Below are 23013 nucleotides of genomic sequence, written 5' to 3'. Positions count from 1 at the left end.
AACAGAATTTGGGTGGTTTAAGAGTGTTGAGACAGTTAAAGACCATAGGGATTTTAAAAATGGAAATAAATGCATTTTGCATTATGATATGGTCATGAGTCTATGAGGCCCAGGGGTAGAAGGTGGTGGTTTGAATATTTCCCATATTATCCAAGTATTTGAACACTTGGTCCCCAGTTGGTGGTGCTCTTTTGGGAGCTTTAGGAGGTATGAGCTTACTGGTAGAAGCAGGTCACTTGGGGCAGGTCTGAGAGTTTGTAGCCTTGTCCCGTTTCCAGTTTAACTCTCTGCTTCCTGTGCCCTCTTGAAGAGGTGAGCTCTCAGTTTTCTGCTCCAGCCATCTCTGCTGCCATGCCTTCCTGCCATGATGGCTCTTATTCCCCAGGACTGTAGGCCAAATAAACTCCTGCTTCTATAAAAAAAATTAAAAAATAAAGAATAATGAGGTCCCATTTGTTGATTCTTGACCTTGTTTCCTGGGAAGTCGATGTCCAGTTTAGAAAATCTTTTCCTACACCTATATCTTGTAGGTTATTGCCAATGTTTTCTTCTAACTGTTTCAAAGCTTCAGGCTTTACCAGTACCATATTGTTTTTATGGCTATAGCTCTGTAATATAGTTTCAAATCTGGTATAGTATTCCCCCCAGCATTGCTCTTTGTGCTCGGAGTTGCTTTGGCTATCCAAGGTCTTTTGTGCTTCCATATGAATCTTAGGATGATTTTTTCCAATTCTGTGAAAAACGTCATGGGGATTTTGATTGGCATTGCATTGAATCTATAAATGGCTTTTGGTAGGATGGTCATTTTCACAATATGCTTCAATCCATGAGCATGGGAGGTCCTTCCAACTTCTGGTGTCTTCCTCAACCTCTTTCTTTAATGATTTAAAATTTTCATTGTAGAGCTCTTTAATGTCTTTGGTCAGGTTTATTCCTAGTGAGCACATGAGCTGTGACTTCTTCCTCACAATGATTCACTATTATTAAAGTTAGAATCAGGGCTGGGGAGATGACTCAGTGTTTAAGAGCAGTGACTGTTCTTGCAGAGGTCTGGGGTTTGGTTCCCAGGACCTACACAGCAGCTAACAACCATGTATAATTCCAGTTCCAGGGAATCTAACACCCTCTTCTCTCCTCTGCTGGCATTGCACACATGGGTGCACATACACACATGCAGGCAAAGCACTCATACGCAACATAAAAACATGTAAAAAAAATGTCAGGATTCAGAGCTACAGAGGCTGTCTCCATCAGACAACATCTGCCTTAAAATGCCTTCTCATTGTAGAAGAGGGAAAGTGGATGTAAATGGTTTTTTGAAGGTCATTGATTGAAATAGTTTGAGAATTAGTTCCTTTTTTTTTTTTAGACTTACCAAGAACCTTTGTGATACCAAATCACTAGAATTTCATCAAAGAAACCTCATCTTTTTAAAGGTGCTAGTCTCCTCTAGATCACACATGTGCCCATTACGGTATCTTGATTTCCCTCCTGAGGACTAGCTTGTACTTCCTCATGTGCAGCTAGGCCAAAAAGAATCACTGTTACTAACTTTTTAAAACATCTCTATTGCAGTATGTTTTCCTCATTTTAAGTTATGTTCGGTGTGTTATGAAGTGGTGCGGCCATCACATCAGTACCTCAGTACCCTCTTGTCGAGCTTCTCTCACTGTAATGTGATGTTAAGATTAACCGTGAGGTCATAGATCCACAGTTTGTTTCTTTTTGATGCTGGAAGATAATAGTGTATGAATGTACTGTGTTGTTGGTTTTTAATGTGTGTGTGTGAGTGTTGTATATATAAATGCGTGTAAATGTGTATGAGTATGACCACACTATGCATGTGCCCATGGAGGCCAGAGGTTGATATCTCTCTCCATCTGATTTTTTAAGGATTTATTTATTTTATGTATGTGAGTGTACTTGAATGCAAGTATGTGCACCTTGTACATACAAGCACTTGCAAGGCACCATGTGGGTGCTGGAAATCAAACAGGTCCTCTGGAAGAGCAGCAGATCATTTTAACCACAGAGCCTCCTGCCTTCTGTGTTATTTTTTGAAATAGGATTTCTCACTGAACATGAAGCCCACCGATTGGCTACCATGGATGGCTAGTGATCCCCCAGGGATCCTCCTGTCTTCTGCCTCTCAGTGCTAGGATTACAGGCATGGTGCCTGTTTTGGTTTGGGTTTTGTTTTTTTCAATGTTTTATTTTTTTATTTTTATTTTATGTGTATGAGTGTTTTACCTGTATATAGGTAAGTCCACCCATGTCATGCTATGCCCACGGAGGTCAGAAGAGGCTGTCAGATCCCCTGGGACTGGAGTTACAGACAGTTGTTAGCTGCCATGTGGGTGCTGGGAACCAAACCCAGGTCCTCTGCAAGAGCAGCCAGTGCTCTTTACTGCTGAGCTGTCTGTCCAGCCCCTGGTTTTCGTTTTTTTAGACAGAGTCTCCTTGTATCTCCAGCTGGCCTGGAACTCACTGTGTAGACCAGGGCGGCTTTCATATCACAGAGATCCACCTGCCTCTGCCTCTTGAGTGCTGGAATTAAAGGTGTACATCCCCATACCCAGCTTTTCTTTTTTTTTAGCATAGACAATAGGGATCAAGGTCAAAACAAAATGCCATGCTTTCAGCAAGCACTCTGACCCACTGACCTGTTTTCCCACCCCCTGTGGTTTCTCATAAGTATACAATTTATTTTGGAAACAGTTTTTATCAACAAATAGATTTACATATTAGACTTTAAGACTATTATTATGACTTTTTGTTGACCTGGCATTATATTTCATGTTCCATAGAAATTTAAATGAATGTATTGATGGCTTTTTAAATATAGCTGCAAATTCATGCTTTTAAAACAGTTACTCAGGGGCTAGAGATAGTAGCTCAATTCTTAGTGTTTGTATAGCATGCACCAAGCTCTGGGTTTTATCATAATACCCCATACATCAGGTACATACCTGTGCTCCCAACACAAGAGGATCAGACATTCAAGGTCATCCTTAGCTGCATGGCGAATGAGGCCAGCTTGGGATACATGAGACCCTGTCACCAGAAAAAGAAAAGTTGTACAGTTTTATTTTTAGCCCTCCCATATTAGAGTATTTACCATCCGGCACTTCATAGTCCTTTTCATTTGATGCCAGTATACTAATAGTTGATTATTATACATTTATAGAATATACATCTTTGAACCATGCAAGCCACTGTGATGGTAGAAACAGACCCTGGTAAAAGCTACCACAGAAATGGAAGAAACCTTCAAAAAGGTAAGGGGTCCAGACCACTTGGAGAAGGTGCCACGTGTAAGGGCACCACACAGTTCTCCCTTCAGTGATTCTTAAACCTTTCTCCCAACGAGGTGGTACAGCTCCACATGTTTTTAACTTTGCAAATTCCATCAGTAGTAAGGAAGGTGAAAGATACAGATCTCAGAAGTCTGGAGAAGAAAGGACTGATCTATTTAATTAATCTGTTATAACTTTAATATGACAAGACAGAAAAAAGGTCTTTAAAAAGCAATAAATTAATTAACCTGCTTATATTACAGCTATAAAATCAAATAATCAGTGGCCTCGAGAGACAAAAATGACCCTATACAAATCTTTTAAGGTTCAGCCCCATATGTGTTACAGCTTACATCTGGGTTTTTTACCAGTAACTTCAGACTCCCTTTGCCTGATCTGAGCTCTTTATTTTCTTCCCCTGACCCCATAACTTTTTCTCTCCTACCTTCTACCCTGCTCCTCATTAAGATCCTTACCTACTTAGTTCTGAACATTTCCATTCAACTCAAGTTTCAAGTTGTAAATCTTAGAATGGTACTTAAGCAGACATTAGTTAATCATGACATCAGGTAAGCTAATTGTGCTTTTTTATAAAATGAAATAGAAAATTCCAGAATACATTGGACATAAAGTCATTACTCTTTTCTAAGATTCTGGGCTGGAGAAATTGCTTAGTGCTTAAGAACACTGGCTGTTCTTGCAGAAGACCTGGGTTTGAATCCCAACACCCACATGGCAGCTAACAACTGTCTGTAACTCCAGTTCAGGGGATCCGACGGCCTCTTCTGTCCAAGGCTGAGGAAGTGCACGACACGGGTGCCCTAACCTACATTGCAGGCCTAGCACTCATACATTTAAAAGTAAATAAGGTTAAGTAAATAAACAAGATAAATTTTTAAAAATTGCGTTTGGCCTCATTGCACAGTTAGGGGTGTGTGTCATGTGGTGGAGCTTCTGTATTAGCATCCTCTCTGCATCTTGGTCAGCCTGGCTTCCCTTTCTAAGCTTCATTCTTATGTTGCCATAGCTTCCTCCAGCTCAGTTCCAGTCACATGACTACCTCTAAGAGCCTTTCAATGGCCTTCCATCCTTAGAATAAGAGCCAAACTCCTAGCACCTTATGAGAGGCCCCTACCCATTCACATGCTGTCATTCTAGAGCTCGTCACTCCAATCAAGCTGTCTCAGTTTCCTCAGAAGGCCATGTCCCTTCTCATACATTTGCTGTTGGAGTTACCTAAGAAGATCTTGTCTGTTTTATTTGAAAACACTTGATAAATATCAAGTGTTCCCCTCAAAACCTGTGTTTCCTTTCTCCTCGAATTTTCCTGATCTATTAGCACAACTGTCAGAACTTTTCTTTCACTGTGATAGGTTTTCTCTGTCCTTATCTATAACCCTTATGAAAGCCATAGGTTTGTGGGAACAGCACTGGGTCTTAGCCTTCCTGGTTTATGCTGACACCAGTGGCACTCCAAAGTGTATTAAATAACATTATAAGAAAAAAGTTTATTTTAGACCTGTCCACAAAGTGACTGCTCTGTAAATAAAAGGCCCTTACCATGGTCAGAATTGAAGAAGAATCTTGCCCCTTGGGTCATCCTTGCTACAACAAAACATCATCAATTAAGTGGTTTCAACAGCCACAGATGATTTTCTCATAGTTCTAGGACTGAAGTGAGGTCCAGGTGCAGGGTGGTGAGGTGTGAGGTCCAGGTGCAGGGTGGCCAGGTTCTCATCGGGCACCTCTTCCTGGCTGGTAAATGGTTCTTACTATGTCATCATATGATGTGTGTCCTGACATGAGAAAAAAAGAAGCAAGCTCTCTCTGATGTCTTTTAAAGGCAACTAATCCTATTAAGAGGGTCCTACTCTCATGGCCCCATCTAAACCTGATTATCTCCAAAGGTCCACCTTTAACAGCCATCACACTGGGGCTCGGACTTTGACATAGTTGATTAGGAGACAGAGTTCAGTTTGGTTTAGCTATTGTAAGGAATTTTTGTATTTGTAAATAAAGTGAAAAAGAAAGTATTCCAGCATTGGAAGGGACTTAGACAAGAGTGTGTCTAGAGTTTTTTTTCTAGTGTTTAATTTATGTAATGTTAACGTTTTCTTTTTTTTTAATTAGATAAACCATCTAATCCTAAGAAAGACAATTTTTTATCTTCAAGTGGTTGTAACGAAGTCAAATTGACTTTTCCTGACGATGAATGGGACTCCTTGGCTCTAGGGCCAAGAACTAATGACGACAAAATCAACAGTGTTGACAAGACAGATTTAATGGAGCCATCTTTTTCAGTAAATCAAGATACTAACACAGAGAGTGCTTTCTCTCAGTCCAGTGAGTTTGAAGACGGTATTGACTGTGCCTTTTTGAATGAAACGTACTCCATACATTATTCAGAGTCAAAACTTAAGAATGAAAATCTTACTCGTTTATGTTCAGAATTACATCCTAACATGCACAAAAGTGAGGAGGTGTTTTTTAATATTTTAGAACCTCAAGGTCATAATGGCATTGGATTCGAAATAACTCACAAGAGTTTCGACACCGACTACGAGGAAGCTGCTGAAGATGTGCAGAAGAACGACACGGACGACTCCCAGCAGGAGTATCACAGCGCACAGCAGGAGTATCACAGCGCACAGCAGGAGCATCACAGCGCACAGCAGGAGCATCACAGCGAACAGCAGGAGCATCCCAGCAAACAGCAGGAGCATCACAGCGCACAGCAGGAGCATCACAGCACACAGCAGGAGCACATAAGCAACTACTTATCTTTTGACCAAGCAAAAGCATTAAGCATATCTAATCTGTATGCTGATGAATTGGAAATTTCAGGTTATGAAGTTAAATGTGTTAGCGATTTAGAAGATAGCCATGCTAAGTTAGAAAGCGGTCCTGTTACCTCTTTGGACTCACTTAATGGTTTTGCACAAGATTGTCCACCTGGTGCTTTTAAATTTCAGGATTCTGACATGTTAAAAGAACATCATGGACCAAAGCATGGAAAGGGTAAACAGCAAGAGCTCAGTCTGCCATGCCATGCAGCACTTGATGACTTTGTACAAAGAAGGACTTCTCTCTTACATCCTCAGAAACCACTAAACACCAAAATCTATGCTGAAGAAAAGAGCTCTCAAACAACTGAAAGTAAAGGTTTTTGTGGAGATGGAATTGTTAAGAACAGATCATTACAGCACCTTGAAAGTCCTGGCACATTACCCCAGGCTGATAAAGATTACCAGACTTGCGGGTCCTCTATCTTTGATGACTCGGTCATTTCTCTCTGTGGCTCTTCACAATATAAAAGCCTTCAAAGCACCCCTAACCCAGCCTTTGGTTTTTCTCCTATGCTACCAAGGATTGCCATCACAGACAAGCAGGCAGGAGTAGAGGACAGCTCCCCGCAGCTCCTAAAAAGCAGTGCCATAGGTAAAACATGTTCTCATGCTTTGAAAGAAACGTGTCTTCAGTCGTTGCCGGATGCAGCAAGTTGCACAGTCACAGTTAACCAGATGCTGGATGTGAGTGCTGATCTTGGGGCTTCTTACACAGCCAGCAGGGCAACAAGTGCAAGGTCTTCTGTGATGTCCTTACCAAGCAACACGGAAAGAATGAGGGTCAGTAAAAACCGACCTGATGACTGGCAATGTGAAAGGCGAAGTGTGGCTTGTAGTACAGATTGGTCATGCAATCGTGACTGTGCAGATGTGCGGATGGCTATACCAAAAGGACTGGGACGCTCTCTCTCAGCTGACTGCTTAAAGCCTAATGGAAATCCCCTAAATGAGGTAAAATCATTAAGACAGGCGAATGCTGCTTGGGCTCACTGTACTGAGGGCTTCCAGAAGAGTGCTGGGTGAAGGGAGGGGTATGTAGATTGGCCACAGGCTGTCCTCTGCTGGCAGATACTGCTGCAAAGTTATTTCAAAGTTTGGTTTTACATTTTACCATTTTGGAACTCCAGATACAACATGCATTGTTCGTCATATAGTTATAATTTCATTTTGCATTGTTTTCAGACATTCTTGGAATTGAGAAAAACATCTGCTACCACAGATGTAAAGAAATACCCTGAGAGGTATGTCAGACACAGAAGCCTGGGAAGATGTGTGGAAAACTCACATGGTATTTATTTTCTGTGTGTATTTAACCAAGGAGATTTGAATGGATTGTAGGAAATTTTATAATTTACCCACTTTCTAGTAAACAGGTATTAAAACTACATATGTTAAAGCTCTTTTTATGAAGAGCTTGTAGTCTCAGCACTTCCTTCAGACATGATGGCATCTTGTATTTTCTTGTTCAAACCAAATCCATACCGATCTTTTTTGTTTTCTTTCTTTTGAACCACCCATAGATTAAAACAAAATAGCACCTTTGGAAAATGTCATATATTTGAGAAATAAATAACATGTACTGAAGTATTCTGATCTTAACTGTAAGTCATCACTGGTTTCCCTTTGTACTTACTAATAACAACACAGAAGACATACTCAGGAAGTGAGAGTGAGGAGACAGGAAGCCAGCTGAGCCGTCGTGCTCTGGATCAAGTCCTTTTCCTCTGAGTTTAATCTGGTACCCCAAAGCCATAAGATTAAATTTAAAAGTTGATTTCCAAAGTAACCGTGGCTAGCAACTGGTATTTAGAAGAAGGGAGAAAAAACTTCAGTAACTGTTAACACTCAAAAACTGTAGTGACTTGGGCTTAAAAAAATTGTGTTGTATTAATGCTTGCCTGTTGCACATACGTAAGTGCATCAAGTGTACACCTGCTGCCATGGAAGTCAGAAAAGGGTGTCAGATCCCCTGGTACTAGAGTTATAGACAGTTGGGAGCCATCATGTGTTTGCTGAGAACTGAACCCAGACCCTGCGTAGTGCTTTTAACTGCTGAACCATCTCTCCAGCCCCTAAAATTTTTCTTTAATTACATTTATTTCTTATTTATTTATTTATTTAATTTATTTGGAGGTATGAGGGCATTTGGAAGTCAAAGGACAACTTGCAGGAGTCATTTCTCTCCTTACATCATGTGAATCCAGGAGACTGAACTCGGGTTGTTAGTCTTGGAGTCAAGGACCTTTACCCACTGAGCCATCTCTTTGACCAGATTTGAGGCTTCTTGAAATATCACAACACTATATTTATATTAATGACTCTTAATTACTAATAAAAACTGTGCCTGTTTTCTGTGATATATTTAATGACAATTTCAACTTTAAGTGCTTGTAACTGTTTAAAAAAAAAACCTTGACTGAGAAGATTGGGGAAAAACCTCACTGATTCGGAATAAATGAAGTTATGGCTTAGGTTGGGGGAAAAACCCATGAATTTGTAAGTTGCTTCCTTGACTCTTGATATCTGCTTTCCTGAAGAAGTTGTTAATGTGTCCCTAGGACATTGAATTGGAATAGGAATTAGGTATTGATTTAAACTTGACAGGAAACATAAGACACTAAACATCTGCTCTAGAAAGAAACATGTCATTATTGTAGAAAAATGTTGGACTCTTACCTAGTCCTGTCTTTTGTTTTACAGGGAATTTCAGCTTTGTGAGGAGATGGATTTGCCATCAAAGTGCTGTCAGAAAGCAAAAGAGAGAGCCGTAAAGGCAGAGATGCACCTTCTGAATGTTTGCTATCAGATGTGCCATCACCACTGTTGTGACATTTACAAACTCGTCATGGGAAACAGAGCAGGATTAAATAGGTGGTTATTAATTTTAAATATGTTTTATTTAAAATCTTTTTAGAGTTTATGTGTATGAGTGTTTTGCCTACATGTATGTAAGTGTACCACATGTGTGCAATGCCCATGGAGGCCAGAAGAAGGCACTGGATTCCCTAGAACTAGAGTTACAGGTGGTTATGAACCACCATGTGGGTGCTGGAAGCCAAACTTGAGTCCTCTGCAAGAGCAACCAGTACTCTTAACTGCTGAGCCATTTCTCCAGCCTCATAATTTTAAATCTGATTTCCTAGAACTATATCTTAATAGGTTTATTCTGGACAGCTCATTTCAATTTTTGAAGGACAAATGTGTGATATAACTTGGTTTATTAGTTTTCTTAAGGGTAATGAACTTTAAAAAGTAGTATATTTCCCAAGTGTGATGGCACACACTTATACTCCTAGCACTTGAAAAGATTACAGTGAGTTGGAAGCTAGACTAGTTTGTCTAGTAAGTTCCATGCCAGGAAGAGAGCCTGTCTCAAAAAATTAAAAACAAACTAATAAAAAAGCAGTTGAATGTCATGGTAGGACATGGTTGCAATAATGAATCTAGTAAAAGAAATAGCTGTGCTGTTTCTTTATAAAGTCCAAGTAAGGATAAAGTCAGTCAGGGACTTCTGCTGTCAGTCTTTCTGGCTTATCTATCAAGGGTTGCTTGTACTGCCCCTAGAAAAATGTATCTACAGTGTTTCATTTTCTTTTACTTAACTGATAAAATTAAAGATCTGGTAGCATTAGAAGTAAGTACATGAAATAACGGTAGTGTTCAATGGATGACTTGAGCCTAAATAATTTAGTTTTGTGAACTTAACTTGAACAGGAATTTGCCAAGTGATTTTGCTAAGAAGGAATTAGGATCAGCACTCCTGTCTGTCTGGGGAGACTTAAAAGTTAGATACATGAATTTGAAAGAAAAAATCCAGAAGGGCGTACCGCTGGAGGAGCTGCCCCCACTGTCAGTAGAGTCCAAGCTGTTATCTGCTTTCTCCACTTTTGCCTCCAAGGTGTGTATGTCTTCAGGGTAGGCCTTTGCTCCCCCCAGACAGAAAATGCATTAAGTGTTTTCTTTTCTGTTTCCAGCTGATAAAAGAAGAGTCACGTGAGTAAGTTACTATTTCATCTCATTTGGAACTTGTCCTAAACCTGCTTAATCCACATAATTAAAAATTTAACTTACTCGGAACACCGAAAATCTTTAATGAATTGTTTATCTGTTCAGCTTTTCAGGAGCGGATTCTGACCTAGATAATCAAAGTGTACCTGATGTTGATGTTTCTCTAAGCCTAAAAAAGACATTGTCACAAGTGAGAATTGGTGGGGGGATGATATTCCTGTGTGTTGTGTATGTTCAGGTGTGTAAGTATATGTGTGTGCATGCGTGTGGACGCTAGCGGTCAACCTTTGTGATATTCTTTAGGAGCCATACACTTTCTGTGTGCATGCTTTTTAATCATTGTCTGTATGTATGTGAGTGCAATCACACAGGCTTGTGCCAGGACTGGTGTGTGGAGGACAGAGGACAACCTCTGGTTTCAGTCCTCAACGTGTACCTTGAGACAGGGTGCCTGGCTCACCACTGCAAATGCCAGGCCATCTGGCCCACAGGCTTCTAGGAATTATGTTGTCAACACCTCCCAACCACCAGCCATAGGACAGCTGGGATTACAGATCTGCATTTTACGTCCGGCTTTTACGTGCGTTCTGGAGATTCAGCTGTCTCCAGTCCTGGGATTACAAGTATGTGCCACCGTGCTCAGCTTTTTATGTGGGGCTGACGATCAAACCCAGGTTCTTGTGCTTGTATGACAAGCATTTTGCCAGCTGAACTCTCTCTAGCTCCCAGAATGTTTTTTAAAGTTCATCAGTTTAAAATTTAGTTCCCTAGCCGCTAAGTGAACAGGGACTTTTCAGAAACCATCTCGCCCCTTCTCAGAAGTTCGCTTGCTTTCTTTGGGTACCTCCATTTGAAGAGTGTGGCTGAGCAGAAGGAACGTGGTGTATGTAGGCCGATTCTTGATCCAGCAGTTGTCATCAATTGTGGTGAGTAAGGAGACTAGACGGTGAAAGGAACAGTAACCAGTAATGTGCCCTGACATTAACTGGGACTGTCCCGGCATCACGATGCATTGCCAGCATCATCATGAGCCAGAAGGACCAGATCACTATCTAATTTTTTCATTTTGTGAGGTAAAGTAATATTTCACTCATTCTGACCAAAGAAAGATTTAATTCTTCCTTTATGAAATTTGTCTCACACTTTTCCCAATCTTTCTTATTCCCCTAAGGAAATATTTGTCATACAACAACCAAGAAAGGTGGCTTAATGTTATGAGAACACATTGCAAGCCAGATGTGGTGGCACATGTCTGTAATCTCAGCACTCGAGGCAGTGGCAGGAGGATCACCACAAGTTTAAGGCCAGCCGGGTCTACATAGTGAATGAGTGATCTGCACAGTGAGATCATAAGGAGTCAGTTTAATATTATATCTTTTTGGCAGAATAATAGTATTAGGCTCTCCCATATAGCTTCTGACCTATCTGGACTCTGATTCCCATGTGCTAATAAACCTATTTATTAGTTTTTATTTTATGTGATGAGTGATTTGCCTGCAGGTGTGTAAGTGTACAGGTGTTATGCAATGCCCGTGGAGGACAGAAGAAGGCATCAGATCCCCTGAAACCAGAGTTCCAGATGTTGGGAATGAATCCCAGGTCCTCAGCAAGAGCAGCCAGTGCTCTTAACCCCTGAGCCATCTCTCCAGCCCCAAAGCAAAAGTTTTATATAAGCAAATTTGTTGCCATTTTTAAAATCATTCAGCCATTGAACAACATACGTTGTTCTCCCTGTTGTAATGTAACAGTGAAATAGCCTATTCAGAACAGAATGTAAATACTAATTTTAAATACACAGGTAGTGCTGGGACCGCAGCTCTGGTAGAACACTTGCCTAGCTGCACAAGGCCCCAGTTCAGTCTCCAAACACTGCAGAAACAAAATCTGAATAATAAAAAATTACGGTAAGGGACTGGTGAGATGGCTCAGCAGTTAAGAGTACTGGCTCCTCTTGCAGAAGACCTGGGTTCAGTTCCCAGTACCCACATGGTGCTTAACAACCATCTGTAACTCCAGTTTCAAGAGCTCCGATGCCCTCTTTGGACCTCCACAGGCTTCACAGAAAATGGATGCACTTACATACATTCAGGCAATATACTCATACACATAAAATAAAAATACTAAAATATTTAAAAATAAAAATTAAAAGATACAAATACAATTTTTTATCATTTTTATTTAATGTGTATGACTGCCTGAATGTGTGTAAGTACACCCTGGTACTGGAGTTAAAGGTGGTTTGTAGCCGCCATGTGGGTGCTAGGAATAGATCTTAGGTCCTCTGCAAGAGCAGTCAGTGCTCTTAGCCCCTGAGCCATCTCTCCAGCCCCTGCAAAAATAATATTTTTAGTTTTAGTTTTGACTATAAAACAATACAAGATACTTTTTTGTATTTTTATTTATTTTGTGTGGGTTTATGTGTGTACCATGGTGCACATGTACAGGTCAAAGGACAATTTCTGGGAGTCAGTTCTCTCATCTACCTTGTAGGTTCTGGGGGTTAAGTTCAGGTTGATCTGGCTTTCTTGGTTTTGAGTTTGGTTTTGTTGTTGTTCTTGTTGTTTTGTTTGGGGTTTTTTGGTTCTGATTTTTTGTTTTTTTATAATACTGAAGACCAAAAACAGTCCCTCACCCATGATGCTAGGTGAACACTCTACCCATGAACTAAGTCTTAGCCCATAAATGGCTCTCCTTTTACAATTCAAGTGTAGAGAATAACTCACTGTTACAGGATTGTTTCTTTCCCACAAACAAAAGCTAGACATCAACATGTATAAAAGGTTAATATCTCAGAAATCAACTCAAATATGCATTTTGCCAAATAATAGTACTATGTGTACTCTGACTGTCTACAGAATTAGAATCCTAATTCTAACTGACATGAACCAAGAGTTGGGCTGGGTCTCCTCACTGAGTCAGCTCATGATTTGTTCTCATGGTCCTCGTTACTGACAGCGAAGAACACGGTGCACCACACCTGTCAGGCCTTATTTTTGTTGCTGTTTTTATTTAATCCCCAGATGACTGTTTTATCTGACAGCAGTCATCCTAAACAAGATAAATCACCCAAGAAAGATGGTTTAAGAAATGGTGACATCAACATTGATCAACTGAGGCTTGATGATAAACGTAAGTATACCAGTGTATTGTTTCAGACAGCACAGTGGCCGTGCCTTTAGTCCCAGCACTCATGAGGCAGAGGAGGTGGATCCCTGTGAGATCAAGGTCAGCATGATCTACACAGTGAGTTGCAGGCCAGCTGGCTACAAAAACTATTATTTTGTATAGCTACCAGAAAATAAATAATGTTTAAAATGTCCCTAGTATTCATTAGCTTTTCCTTAAAAGAGTATAATCACTCCAAAATGATTATCAGTTTTACTGAATTGAAGAACTGGAGCTCATTTACTAGTTTTTGTGGAAATATATAACTTTTCATCAGTAAAGATTAATTTAGGAATGAGAAGATGAGGCTCTTTGTAAGTTGGAATCCAGGTTAATTAAAAGAACACTAGGGAGCTGATCATTCAGACTAAAGAGAGCTTTATTCAGTGACTACTGAGACCTTGGCACCTCATGCTGACCACTGGTTCTGCCAATGCTTATCTTTAGGCTCATGCACAGGACAGTGGTCACTGCTCACTCATTGACTTGTGTTTCTGAGAGTTAAACATGCACAGTTCATGATTTACTGCACTCAATATCTTAGGCAGAAACTGCTCTGAAATAAGTGAAGAATGGTTTGATGCAAAAGAGAAGCTGATGGGAGCCGACGTCTCAGGAATACAAGATAGTCTCCTGGAGCAGAGCAGGTGGAGTCCAAAGTTCCCATTAGGTTGGTTCTAAGAACATACAGAGAAACCCCAGCCCAGCTTACTGGAAAATGGTGCTTTTGTATTTTGGGGAAGACAAACCATTAAAATATTTTATTCCTGATTGTGCCTGTTCCTTATAAATATTTGAAAAGTGAACAAATGGGCCAGTTAGAAGTGATTTTATTTTTAAAGAGCAAGGCAGTATTAAATGTTCATTCCTCTTTAAGAAAACTGCTTAAAGCTTAAATCCAGGATTTACTCAGCAGATGGGTGCTAGGCACAGTGTTCTTCCTTCCAGCTCAAGGTCAGCATCAGTACTCCTTCGTGGCATCCTTTTATCCTGCCCGCCCCCCCCAGCAGGCTCTGTCCCTCGGAGGGTGCCTGGCAATACCAGCAGGCTTCTTGTTGCCATTACGCAGCCGTGCTACTCTATCAAACTACTGTTAAGAGTTGAAAACCCAAACCAGCCATGATGGTCCATGCCCTTAATCCAGCACTCAGGAGGCAGAGGCAGGTGGATTTCTTTGAGTTTGAGGCCAGCCTGTTCTAAAAAAAATTTTTAAAGAGTTGAAAACTAGGGCTTGAGAAGTGGCTCAGCAGTAGAGAGCTCTCACTTTCTCTCTCCTTTACTGTTGTTTTTTAACTTCAAAAAAATAACTAAAAGCATAACAAATCAGGGGCTTCACTTTGACATTTCACATGCATGTCATTGTAATTGTTCATGTTCAGCAAACCCCCCTCATTACCTATCCTCCCACTGGTCACCTTCCTTCCCTGAACAGTCCTCCTGCCTTCACAGAATCTGTAGACAGATTCTGCATATGAGGAAACATGCTGTTTGTTTCCTGTCGTTTCCAGCATTTATGCTACTTTATTTTTCCAATTTTTGTGAATTTTTATTTTCCATTATAGCAATGGTTTATTCTAATTTTTGAACATGTAGAAATAATGCTCATTAAGATCTTAAATAAAATATAAAAGTATGAGAAAATTAAAATTGCTAGATAACCACTGGGCATATTATTCAGTGACTTTCCTTTATTTCTTTATGCATATGTGTGATGTATGTGTGCAATCAAAATAACATTTTGTCATCTAATTTTATTGTCTTTCTTTTCTTTCCTCTCCATGTAATCCATCACATATTGTATGTTTTGCTTACTTGGTTTGTATTGACTGCCTTCACACCTTCACTAGCTAGGTGAGCTCAGATTTGTGTGGGTTTTGTTCACTGCCTGTCTCCAGTGCCAGACACACTGCTCACCCACATGGTCTGTGGTAGATGTTTTTTACTGGACTTGTAAAACGTGAGGTGGTGTGTGAACCCCGTCTTCTCTTCACTGCTGTTCTGCTGTACTCCAGCTCCATTCCATGTCAAGATCTAAACTAGAGGACTGGAGAGATGGCTCAGCAGTTAACAGCATGGGCTGCTTTTGCAGAGGACCCAGGTTTGATTCCCAGTACCTACATGGTGGCTAACAACCATCTGTAACTCCATTTCCAGGGAATCCAATGCCCTTTTCTGACCGCCATGGGCATTGCATGACACGGGTGCACTTACATACATACAGGCAATACACGTAAAATTAAAATAATATATTTTTTTGATCTAACCTATAAAGAAAGCTTCCTTGTGTCCTCATTAAGGCATCTTTTTACCAAGCAGATTAACAGATTGAATAAATTAATGAAGAAGGTTAGGTATTATTTGCCTAGCAATGGGGGACTGTGAATCCAACACTACCTCTTGACAGATTAATGAGAAAAGCTGGGAAGGCCTCCACATCCTCATCTACAAAATGGAAATAACAATTGCAGCCTCATATAATTTTCATGGGCATTACGTGAGGAGAGGGTACTACTATGATTAATGAAAAACAGAATTGCAGACCTGTAGTATAAACACTAGAATGCACAAAAGTAAGGACTCATTAAATATTGATGTACCTGCTCTGTGCCAGGCATAGAATTTGATAGTAATCTAAATCAGAGTTTAGTGAATGTGAATCTTTTTCATTTTGAATCTGATTTTTTTTTCACAATAGAGACCACTAAGAGCCTAAAGAATTTTAAATATTTTTATCAAACAAAAATCTATAATCCTAGCTTTGTGATATTTAAAATCAAGTTATTTGGAAAGGTGATGCTTAAATGATTTTTTTTTTTTTTTTTTTTTTTTTTTTTTTTGAGACAGGTTCTCCCTGTATCTCCAGCTGGCCTAGAACTTGCTATGTAGACCAGGCTGACCTCGATCTCATAGAGATCCACATGCCTCTGCCTCCCGAGTGCTGGGATTAAGAGTGTGCAGCACCGCGCCTGGCTGTCCTTTTGTCTTGAGTGTGTTCTTCTCATTATCACAGGGTGCACACCTACCCTTTACTAATCCAAGGTTCTTGTGCTCTCCTGTCCCCCAGCAACGCCATGAGTTTTCAGAGCACTAGCCCTAGCCAGCGGTGTGACTACGGAGTTCAAATCCTGTGCACACCTGAGCTCTGGGTAGTACTTGTCTGAATCAGAGATACTTAACTTTTTCTTAGTTACAATGCAGTTGATATACTTTGAGTTCCAAGAGACTTCACATTGACTGACTGAGCGAGCCTCTTTGAGATGATATGAATAATGTAGAGAAATCTTAGAATTAATATTCCAGGCTCTTGTAGTCAATCTAGTGAAGCTTTGTTTTTTTTTTTTTTTGGCCTTTGGGTTTTTTGTTAGGTATTTTGGTTTGGTTTTTGTTGGGATTTTTGCTTGTTACTGAAGAAAGGTTGCACTGTGTAGTCCAAGGTGGCCCTGAACCCATGAACCTCCTTCCCCAGCCTTCTCAGTGCCGAGGTTACAGGTGTGCAGCACCATGCTTGGTTTAGTGCTGACATTTTCTAACTTTATTTTTGTTAATTTATTTTGTGTGCCTGTGTATAGGCATGTGTGTTCCCGGGTACATGTGTGGCGGTCAGAAGACAACTTCCAAGAGCTGGTTTTCTCAGGATCTCACTTGGGTGGTCAGGCTTGACAGCAGGCACTTTCACATGCTCGGCATCCTGCTGCTCTATTTTCTAACTTTTTGAAACAAGCTTTGTATGATCTGAGAGATGACTCAGCAGGTAAAGGCACTTGTTGCCATGCCTTACAACCTGAGTCCAGTCCCCAGAACCCACATAGTAAAAGGGCGGAACCAACTCCCAGGAGTCATCCTCTGACCTCCATATGCATGCACTGTTGCGTGCACATGTCCACACATGAACATATACCTGCACAGTAAATCAATCAGTAAATTTTGTAATTAGAAAGAAAAGGAATAATCAATGCAGACATTTCTCTTTACAATACTGACATCCCAGAGGGCATTCCCGTTGTCTATTGCATTTCTCCATAAGCAGAAATGAAGACCGTTGAATTGCTGAAAAGAGATAAAGGCTTCTTGATACATCTTGGTGGTCTTTGTTCTTCAGTATCTGAGGTATGCCCAGGGTCTCTTTGGGGGGTTTCATTTTCAAAGTTATTAGTTATTATGATTTTTTTCTGCCTTTCACAAATTTTTTATTCTTTTAGGCTGATTTGTGGTCTCATTTCCAGAAATACCAAGTTTCTGAAGTTTCAATTTTTGACTCTCCTACCAATTACAGGTGTGTTTCCCACATTCACTCAGTGTGCAGCAGATGTCCTGTCCTAGACTTGAGTAGTCAGGGCCAGTCCCATAGCAGCCACATAAACAGAGAGGTGCACTAACTAATTGGAATTTTATCAGATCTTCCTGTCTGTACTTTTTTTTTCTGAGACTTGATTTTCCTGTGTAGTCCAGACTGTTAACGATTCTGCTTCAGACTTCTAAGTGTTGAGATGAGGGACATGCACCAGTACCCATGGTCCCTTTCTGTGTACTTTTTAATGTCTTTGTGGTATATAGGGAGTGGCTGGTTTTTGTATACTTTACCTATTTACATAAAATTTCAAAGAGGAAGCAGAGTGTATTAAGAGAAAGCATTCTAGAAATACATGACTGGTTCAATTCCCAACTCCTTCATTACCTTGATGAATGAATTTGAGGTAGCTGCTTGGCCTCTAGATGTCCTCTTTGTAAAGTGAGGGTAATAGTGCCTCCATGCGTTGTTGGGAAACCACTGTAACTGGATGTGCGAATCCCTAGGAGTAAAGCCACAGAAAGCCTGGCACAAAAACAGTGTCCTTCTTTATTATGTCTCATTTTAATTACTTTTTAAGTTTTTATATTTTTAGGTAGGTAGCTACCTCTCTCTCTGTCTCTCGCTCACACACACATGGTTTTAGCTTTATGTGTTGCTACTCAGACATTTACAGGTGATTCAAAAGTTTCAATGATGACGATTTTATGGAGATGCTTTTCTGGCTTTTTTTGAGGATGGTAGCTATTTCAGAGATGAAGACATCAATTAAAGATTTTGCTTGTGGTTGGAGATGAAATTTGCTCAACTACGTGTTTGTATTCATTGTAGTCCCTTTTTAGACCACGGGCTTGTACATGACCCACTGACATACTGACAGTGTATTTCTTTATGTTAAACTAGTGCTATAATCCCTAGGAGTATTATACGTCATATAATTTTCTTGATATCCTTTTGAATCCTTAAAAAAGTCTTCTTAAGTTTTTTTCTTCTTTAAAATATACATTCTGGGGCTGGACAGATGACTCAGTGGTTAAAAGCACTGGCTGCTTTTGCAGAGGACCTAGGTTTAATTCCCAGCACCCACATGTAACTCCAGTTCCAGGGGATCCAGTGCCCTCTTCTGACTGTCATGGGCATTGCAAACATATTAAATATTAAAAAGTAGACACATTCTGTATATAAATTTTGAAAATACAATTAAATGCAAAAAATAAAAGATTGTATAGTTATGTCTGTAGTCCCATCATTTGTGAGCAGTTGCTTAAGATGCAGTACACATGGTTCCATTCACACTCTACGTAGGGTGTTGGTTTAATGGCCAGCTTTCTCAACTTTATTATTAAAAATCTGATTAGATTTTCTACCTTTTTTTAATGCATTTTTTCACTACTGATTATATAAACACATTTTCATATATTCTGCTAAATGTTAAAAAAATTGCCTTTTACATTTAAGCCTTTGAGCCATCTAGAGTTTGTAATTGTATATAAAAATTAACCTTAATTTTTAGTATGTATAGCCACTTGCCCTTCGACCAAAAATCTGTGCGAGTCTGTCATGTATCAACTTTGCAATTTAAAATATTAGTTTTTGGCATACAATAATAATTCATAATTTTTTTGGTCTTTTTGAGACAAGGTCTTCCCGTAGCCCCAGATGGCCTGGAACTCACTATGTAGATCAGGCTGGCCTTGAACTCACAGAGATCCGCCTGCCTCTGCCTCCCGAGTGCTGGGACTAAAGGTATGTACCACCACGGCTGGCAATAATTCATAATTTGTACAAATTATCGTATTTCCCTTCTTTCATTTGTTTTGTGTTTAGTTAGCCTGAATAAATATTCCACTCACTTTAAGTAAATATAAGAACCTTTTCATTGTGAAGAGCAGATTTTCCTGTGAAAGTGTTTTCAGCCAGTAGTTATAAGTTCGCATTAAAGTCAGTAACAGAGATCCATCTGGTGTTCTGTTTTTATATGTTAGATACGCATCTCTTGCTTTTACAAACAACAATGATGCAAAGATGGCTGTGAAGGAAATGAATGGTATAGAAATAAATGGAAAATCTGTAACTGTGCGGCTTGTGAAAACTCCTGGAGAATACACAGCACGACTTTGCGCCAAAAGTGGAAACAAAGTTAGTCTGAATCATTTGGAGAAAAACACCAACAAAGAAGGTATCTCAGTCTCCTCTGTTCCTCGATTGCCCAAAACTAGACCAAGGCGGCTGGAATCTGAGCAAGACCGTGAATTTTCCTCTTTGGACCAGGAGGTGAGTTTTCTCAGCTCATCACGAGTGGTCTGGTATCTGCCATCTTTCTGCAGGGATGGCAGATCAGTCAAGATGCTTTTTGTTTGTGTTTGGCTTGGTTTTTTTTTTTTTTTCCCCCAGGGGTAGGGTTATTATCCTTTTGAGCTAGGGTTTCATTGTAGTCCTGGCTGTCCTGGAACTCACTATGTAGACCAGGTTGGCCTCTAATTCACAAAGATCCTCCTGCCTCTGCCCTCTGAATGCTGGGATTAAAGGCATGCACCTCCACACCCAGCTTTTAAGGTATTTTTTAAATCTTGGGTCCATCCTAACTTGCTTTTGTCCAGCTGCAGTTCATCTGAGGGAGAAATCTGACTGCTTCCAAATCTGGCCAGAGAGAAACTCATTCTTTTTGACTGGGTTCTTTGCCGTCCTTTGCAGGTTTTTTCTGTCTATTCTTCAACAGGACTATAAGTCATTATTATTTTATCATTACCTCCACCCTGCGGCAACCTTACCTCATACTTCCTTTTTATTTTTGTTATTTTATTTTTATATGTATGAGTGATGAGCCTGCATGTAACAAGTACATCCATGTCATACAATGCCCGCAGAGATCAGAAGAGAGTGCTGGAGTTAACAGCTATCAGGCGCCATGTGGGTGCTCAGAATCGAACCCAGGTCCTCTGCAAGAGCAATTAGTGCTCTTGACTGCTGAGCCTTCCGCCCAGCCCCAGCCTCATACTTCTTAAAACTATAAAATGTAGCTGTTTTGTTTTCATAACCCTCGTCTTTACCTCGTTGAGGTTTTAAATGACTCTTAGAATATGATAAAGTTTTGCTCATCAAAAATGCCTGGTATGTGGTAGGCATTTAACATTTTTTTTTTATGTATAGTAAGATTCATTCGTATTTTGGTGTTCACAGCCTTAGATATATGCATATAGGCAAGTATCAGCCACTAAAATCAAAGGGTTTCAGTAGTCCAAAAGAAATTCTCTTGCGCCAATGCTTACTGTACGAATGTATCCCAGTGTGCTCTATCCAGTCCTTCCCTGATTCTTTTTACAGCATTAGTGATGGCATTTTTTTTTATGCTTTTACAGTCTTATTAAAATTTTAAAGAAAAAAATCCTCAGGGCAGGTGAGCTGGTCATCTTGTCACTGCCTTAGGGAGGTGAATGGTAGGAAGAAAGAAAGGCCTGAGGCCACGAGCAGGGTTAGAGCCTGCGTGGGGGTCAGACACGTGGAAGCTTCAGAGAAAAAGTAAAGAAATGCGAGATAGTAGGGGCAGCCCAAAGCCTTAAAGAAAGCAAGTTTAGTAAGAAAAGCATGAAGAAGAAAAGGGAAATTGCACTTCCCTGGAGAATTCAGGAGAGCAGGCAACTCACAGACGACATGGCTGTAGCTACAAAGTTCTCATGATGGCCTTTCTTGTCAGACCTTTCTCTTTCTATCCACACACAGCCTTGGCAGGATTTTCATGTGCATTACTTGAACTTAGCCTTGTGTGCCCTGCTTTTACTGCCAGTCTTCGAAATGATGTAGTTTGTACTAAGTGTCTTGTTGGGTCACTTCTCTTTGTCCTAATAGTCTGACTTCATTCTCTTAAATTTTTTTTTTTTTTGGTCTTTATGAGACAGGGTCTCCCTACAGCCCCAGCTGGCCTGGAACTCACTATGTAGACCAGGCTAGCCTTGAACTCACAGAGATCTGCCTGCCTCTGCCTCCCAAGTGCTGGGACTACAGGAGTGCGCCACTACGCCCGGCTCATTCTCTAAATTTTTATTTAAACTGTTCTGTCCATTGTCACTGGCCACCTTTCTACGGGTCTTTCCACCATTTGCCGCCTTCTTGACCACCTGGCTTTTTTGGCATTGGGCATCATATCATTCCTTTTTAAAATTCTCCCTTCATTTCATGGACACCTTATGATTAGGGTGCATTTTAGGGGTACATAGTTTGAATTCAGGGTAGGAAAGAAGGAAACGGTATACTGGGAGCTGAGGTGGAGGTTTGGGAACTGTGGGGTGCACGGGAGTTTTGTCACTGAACCTCTGTGCCCTTTTCTCTAACACTGCTTCTCTCTTCATGCTGGTTTTCTCTGCTCACTACTTTGTTCCTCCACTTGCCTTTGTTTGGCTTAATTCTAACTGCAGTGTTTGCAAGCTGAAAACAATTCATTTGCTTCATGTTCCAATTCCATAGGCAGGGGATCTGTTGGACATAGTCTGTAATATTGGTGTTCGTTATTTTAGAAATAACACTCTTTGGTCCGATAAGCTGTGGTTGTGGGCCATGGGGTTAGTAGAGGGAAACTGTAAAGAACGCACGCTATGAGCCCTGGGTACAAGTACATGAAGAAACTTGTTACCGTGTGTGATGAACTGTATTCCAAGTTCCCACAACTTTCTAGATGTTTCCTGTACCTCTTTTTCTCATATCACATATTCATTCTATTCTTTCATTTAGGGTGTCAAGAAAAATTGTAAACAGATTGACTCTATTAGGTTATTACCTGAGATACCTGTTCAGCCCATACCTCCAAATACATTGAACCTTCGTAGCTTTACCAAGATCACGAAAAGGCTGGCTGAGCTGCACCCAGAAGTCAGCAGGTAATAAAATTGTTCCACCACTGACTTTAAGCTTTTGTGTGAAGATGTAATACTATCAAATCTAGCCATGTTCAAAACATGATCCTTTGGTAACGGAAATGCTTATGTGTGTTCTCCTTTTGTCTAGAGACCGCATTATAAATGCTCTTCAGGAAGTGAGAGTGAATCATAAAGGTTTTCTGAATGGCTTGTCTATTAGCGCTATTGTGGAAATGACTTCATCTTTTCTGAGAAACTCAGTTTCCCATTAGGGATAGATGAAGCAGTACAAAGGTAAACATAAAGATTGATTTTAAGTTAAAACAGTGTATTAGTCACTTTTCTGTTGCTGTGATAGAAACACTGACCAAAGCAATTTATAGAAGGAAGAGTTTATTTGAGCTTACGGTTCCAGGGGAATTACAGTCTGTCATGGCAGAGAGGCATGGTGGCAGAGGTGGCTGGAGCAGGAGCAGCAGAAGCTAAGCTCTCACATCATCACACAGGCACAGGAGGCAAGAGAGCAACTGGAGATCCAGCAAGGCTTAAGAACTCTCTTA

General features: G+C 40.3%; 1 protein-coding gene across 1 annotated transcript; it reads left to right on the top strand.

The window, feature by feature from the left end:
* The first annotated feature begins 3205 nt into the window (after positions 1-3205).
* Rbm44 (RNA binding motif protein 44) lies at positions 3206-22725 on the top strand. The gene is made up of 15 exons (XM_008823673.1): positions 3206-3278; positions 5427-5931; positions 6046-7093; positions 7325-7383; positions 8843-9013; positions 9857-10040; positions 10117-10139; positions 10256-10340; positions 13171-13279; positions 13860-13985; positions 17343-17422; positions 17515-17588; positions 19589-19877; positions 22329-22474; positions 22602-22725. Exons 1-15 carry the CDS (start codon positions 3206-3208, stop codon positions 22723-22725), a joined length of 3096 nt encoding a protein of 1031 aa, XP_008821895.1.
* Positions 22726-23013: the final 288 nt, after the last annotated feature.

This window comes from Nannospalax galili, unplaced genomic scaffold (genome assembly GCF_000622305.1).
Source record: "Nannospalax galili isolate Female #2095 unplaced genomic scaffold, S.galili_v1.0 scaffold149, whole genome shotgun sequence".
NCBI lineage: Eukaryota > Metazoa > Chordata > Mammalia > Rodentia > Spalacidae > Nannospalax > Nannospalax galili.
The sequence above is the reverse complement of the archived record's forward strand: the minus strand, read 5'-3'. Positions and strand labels throughout refer to the sequence as shown.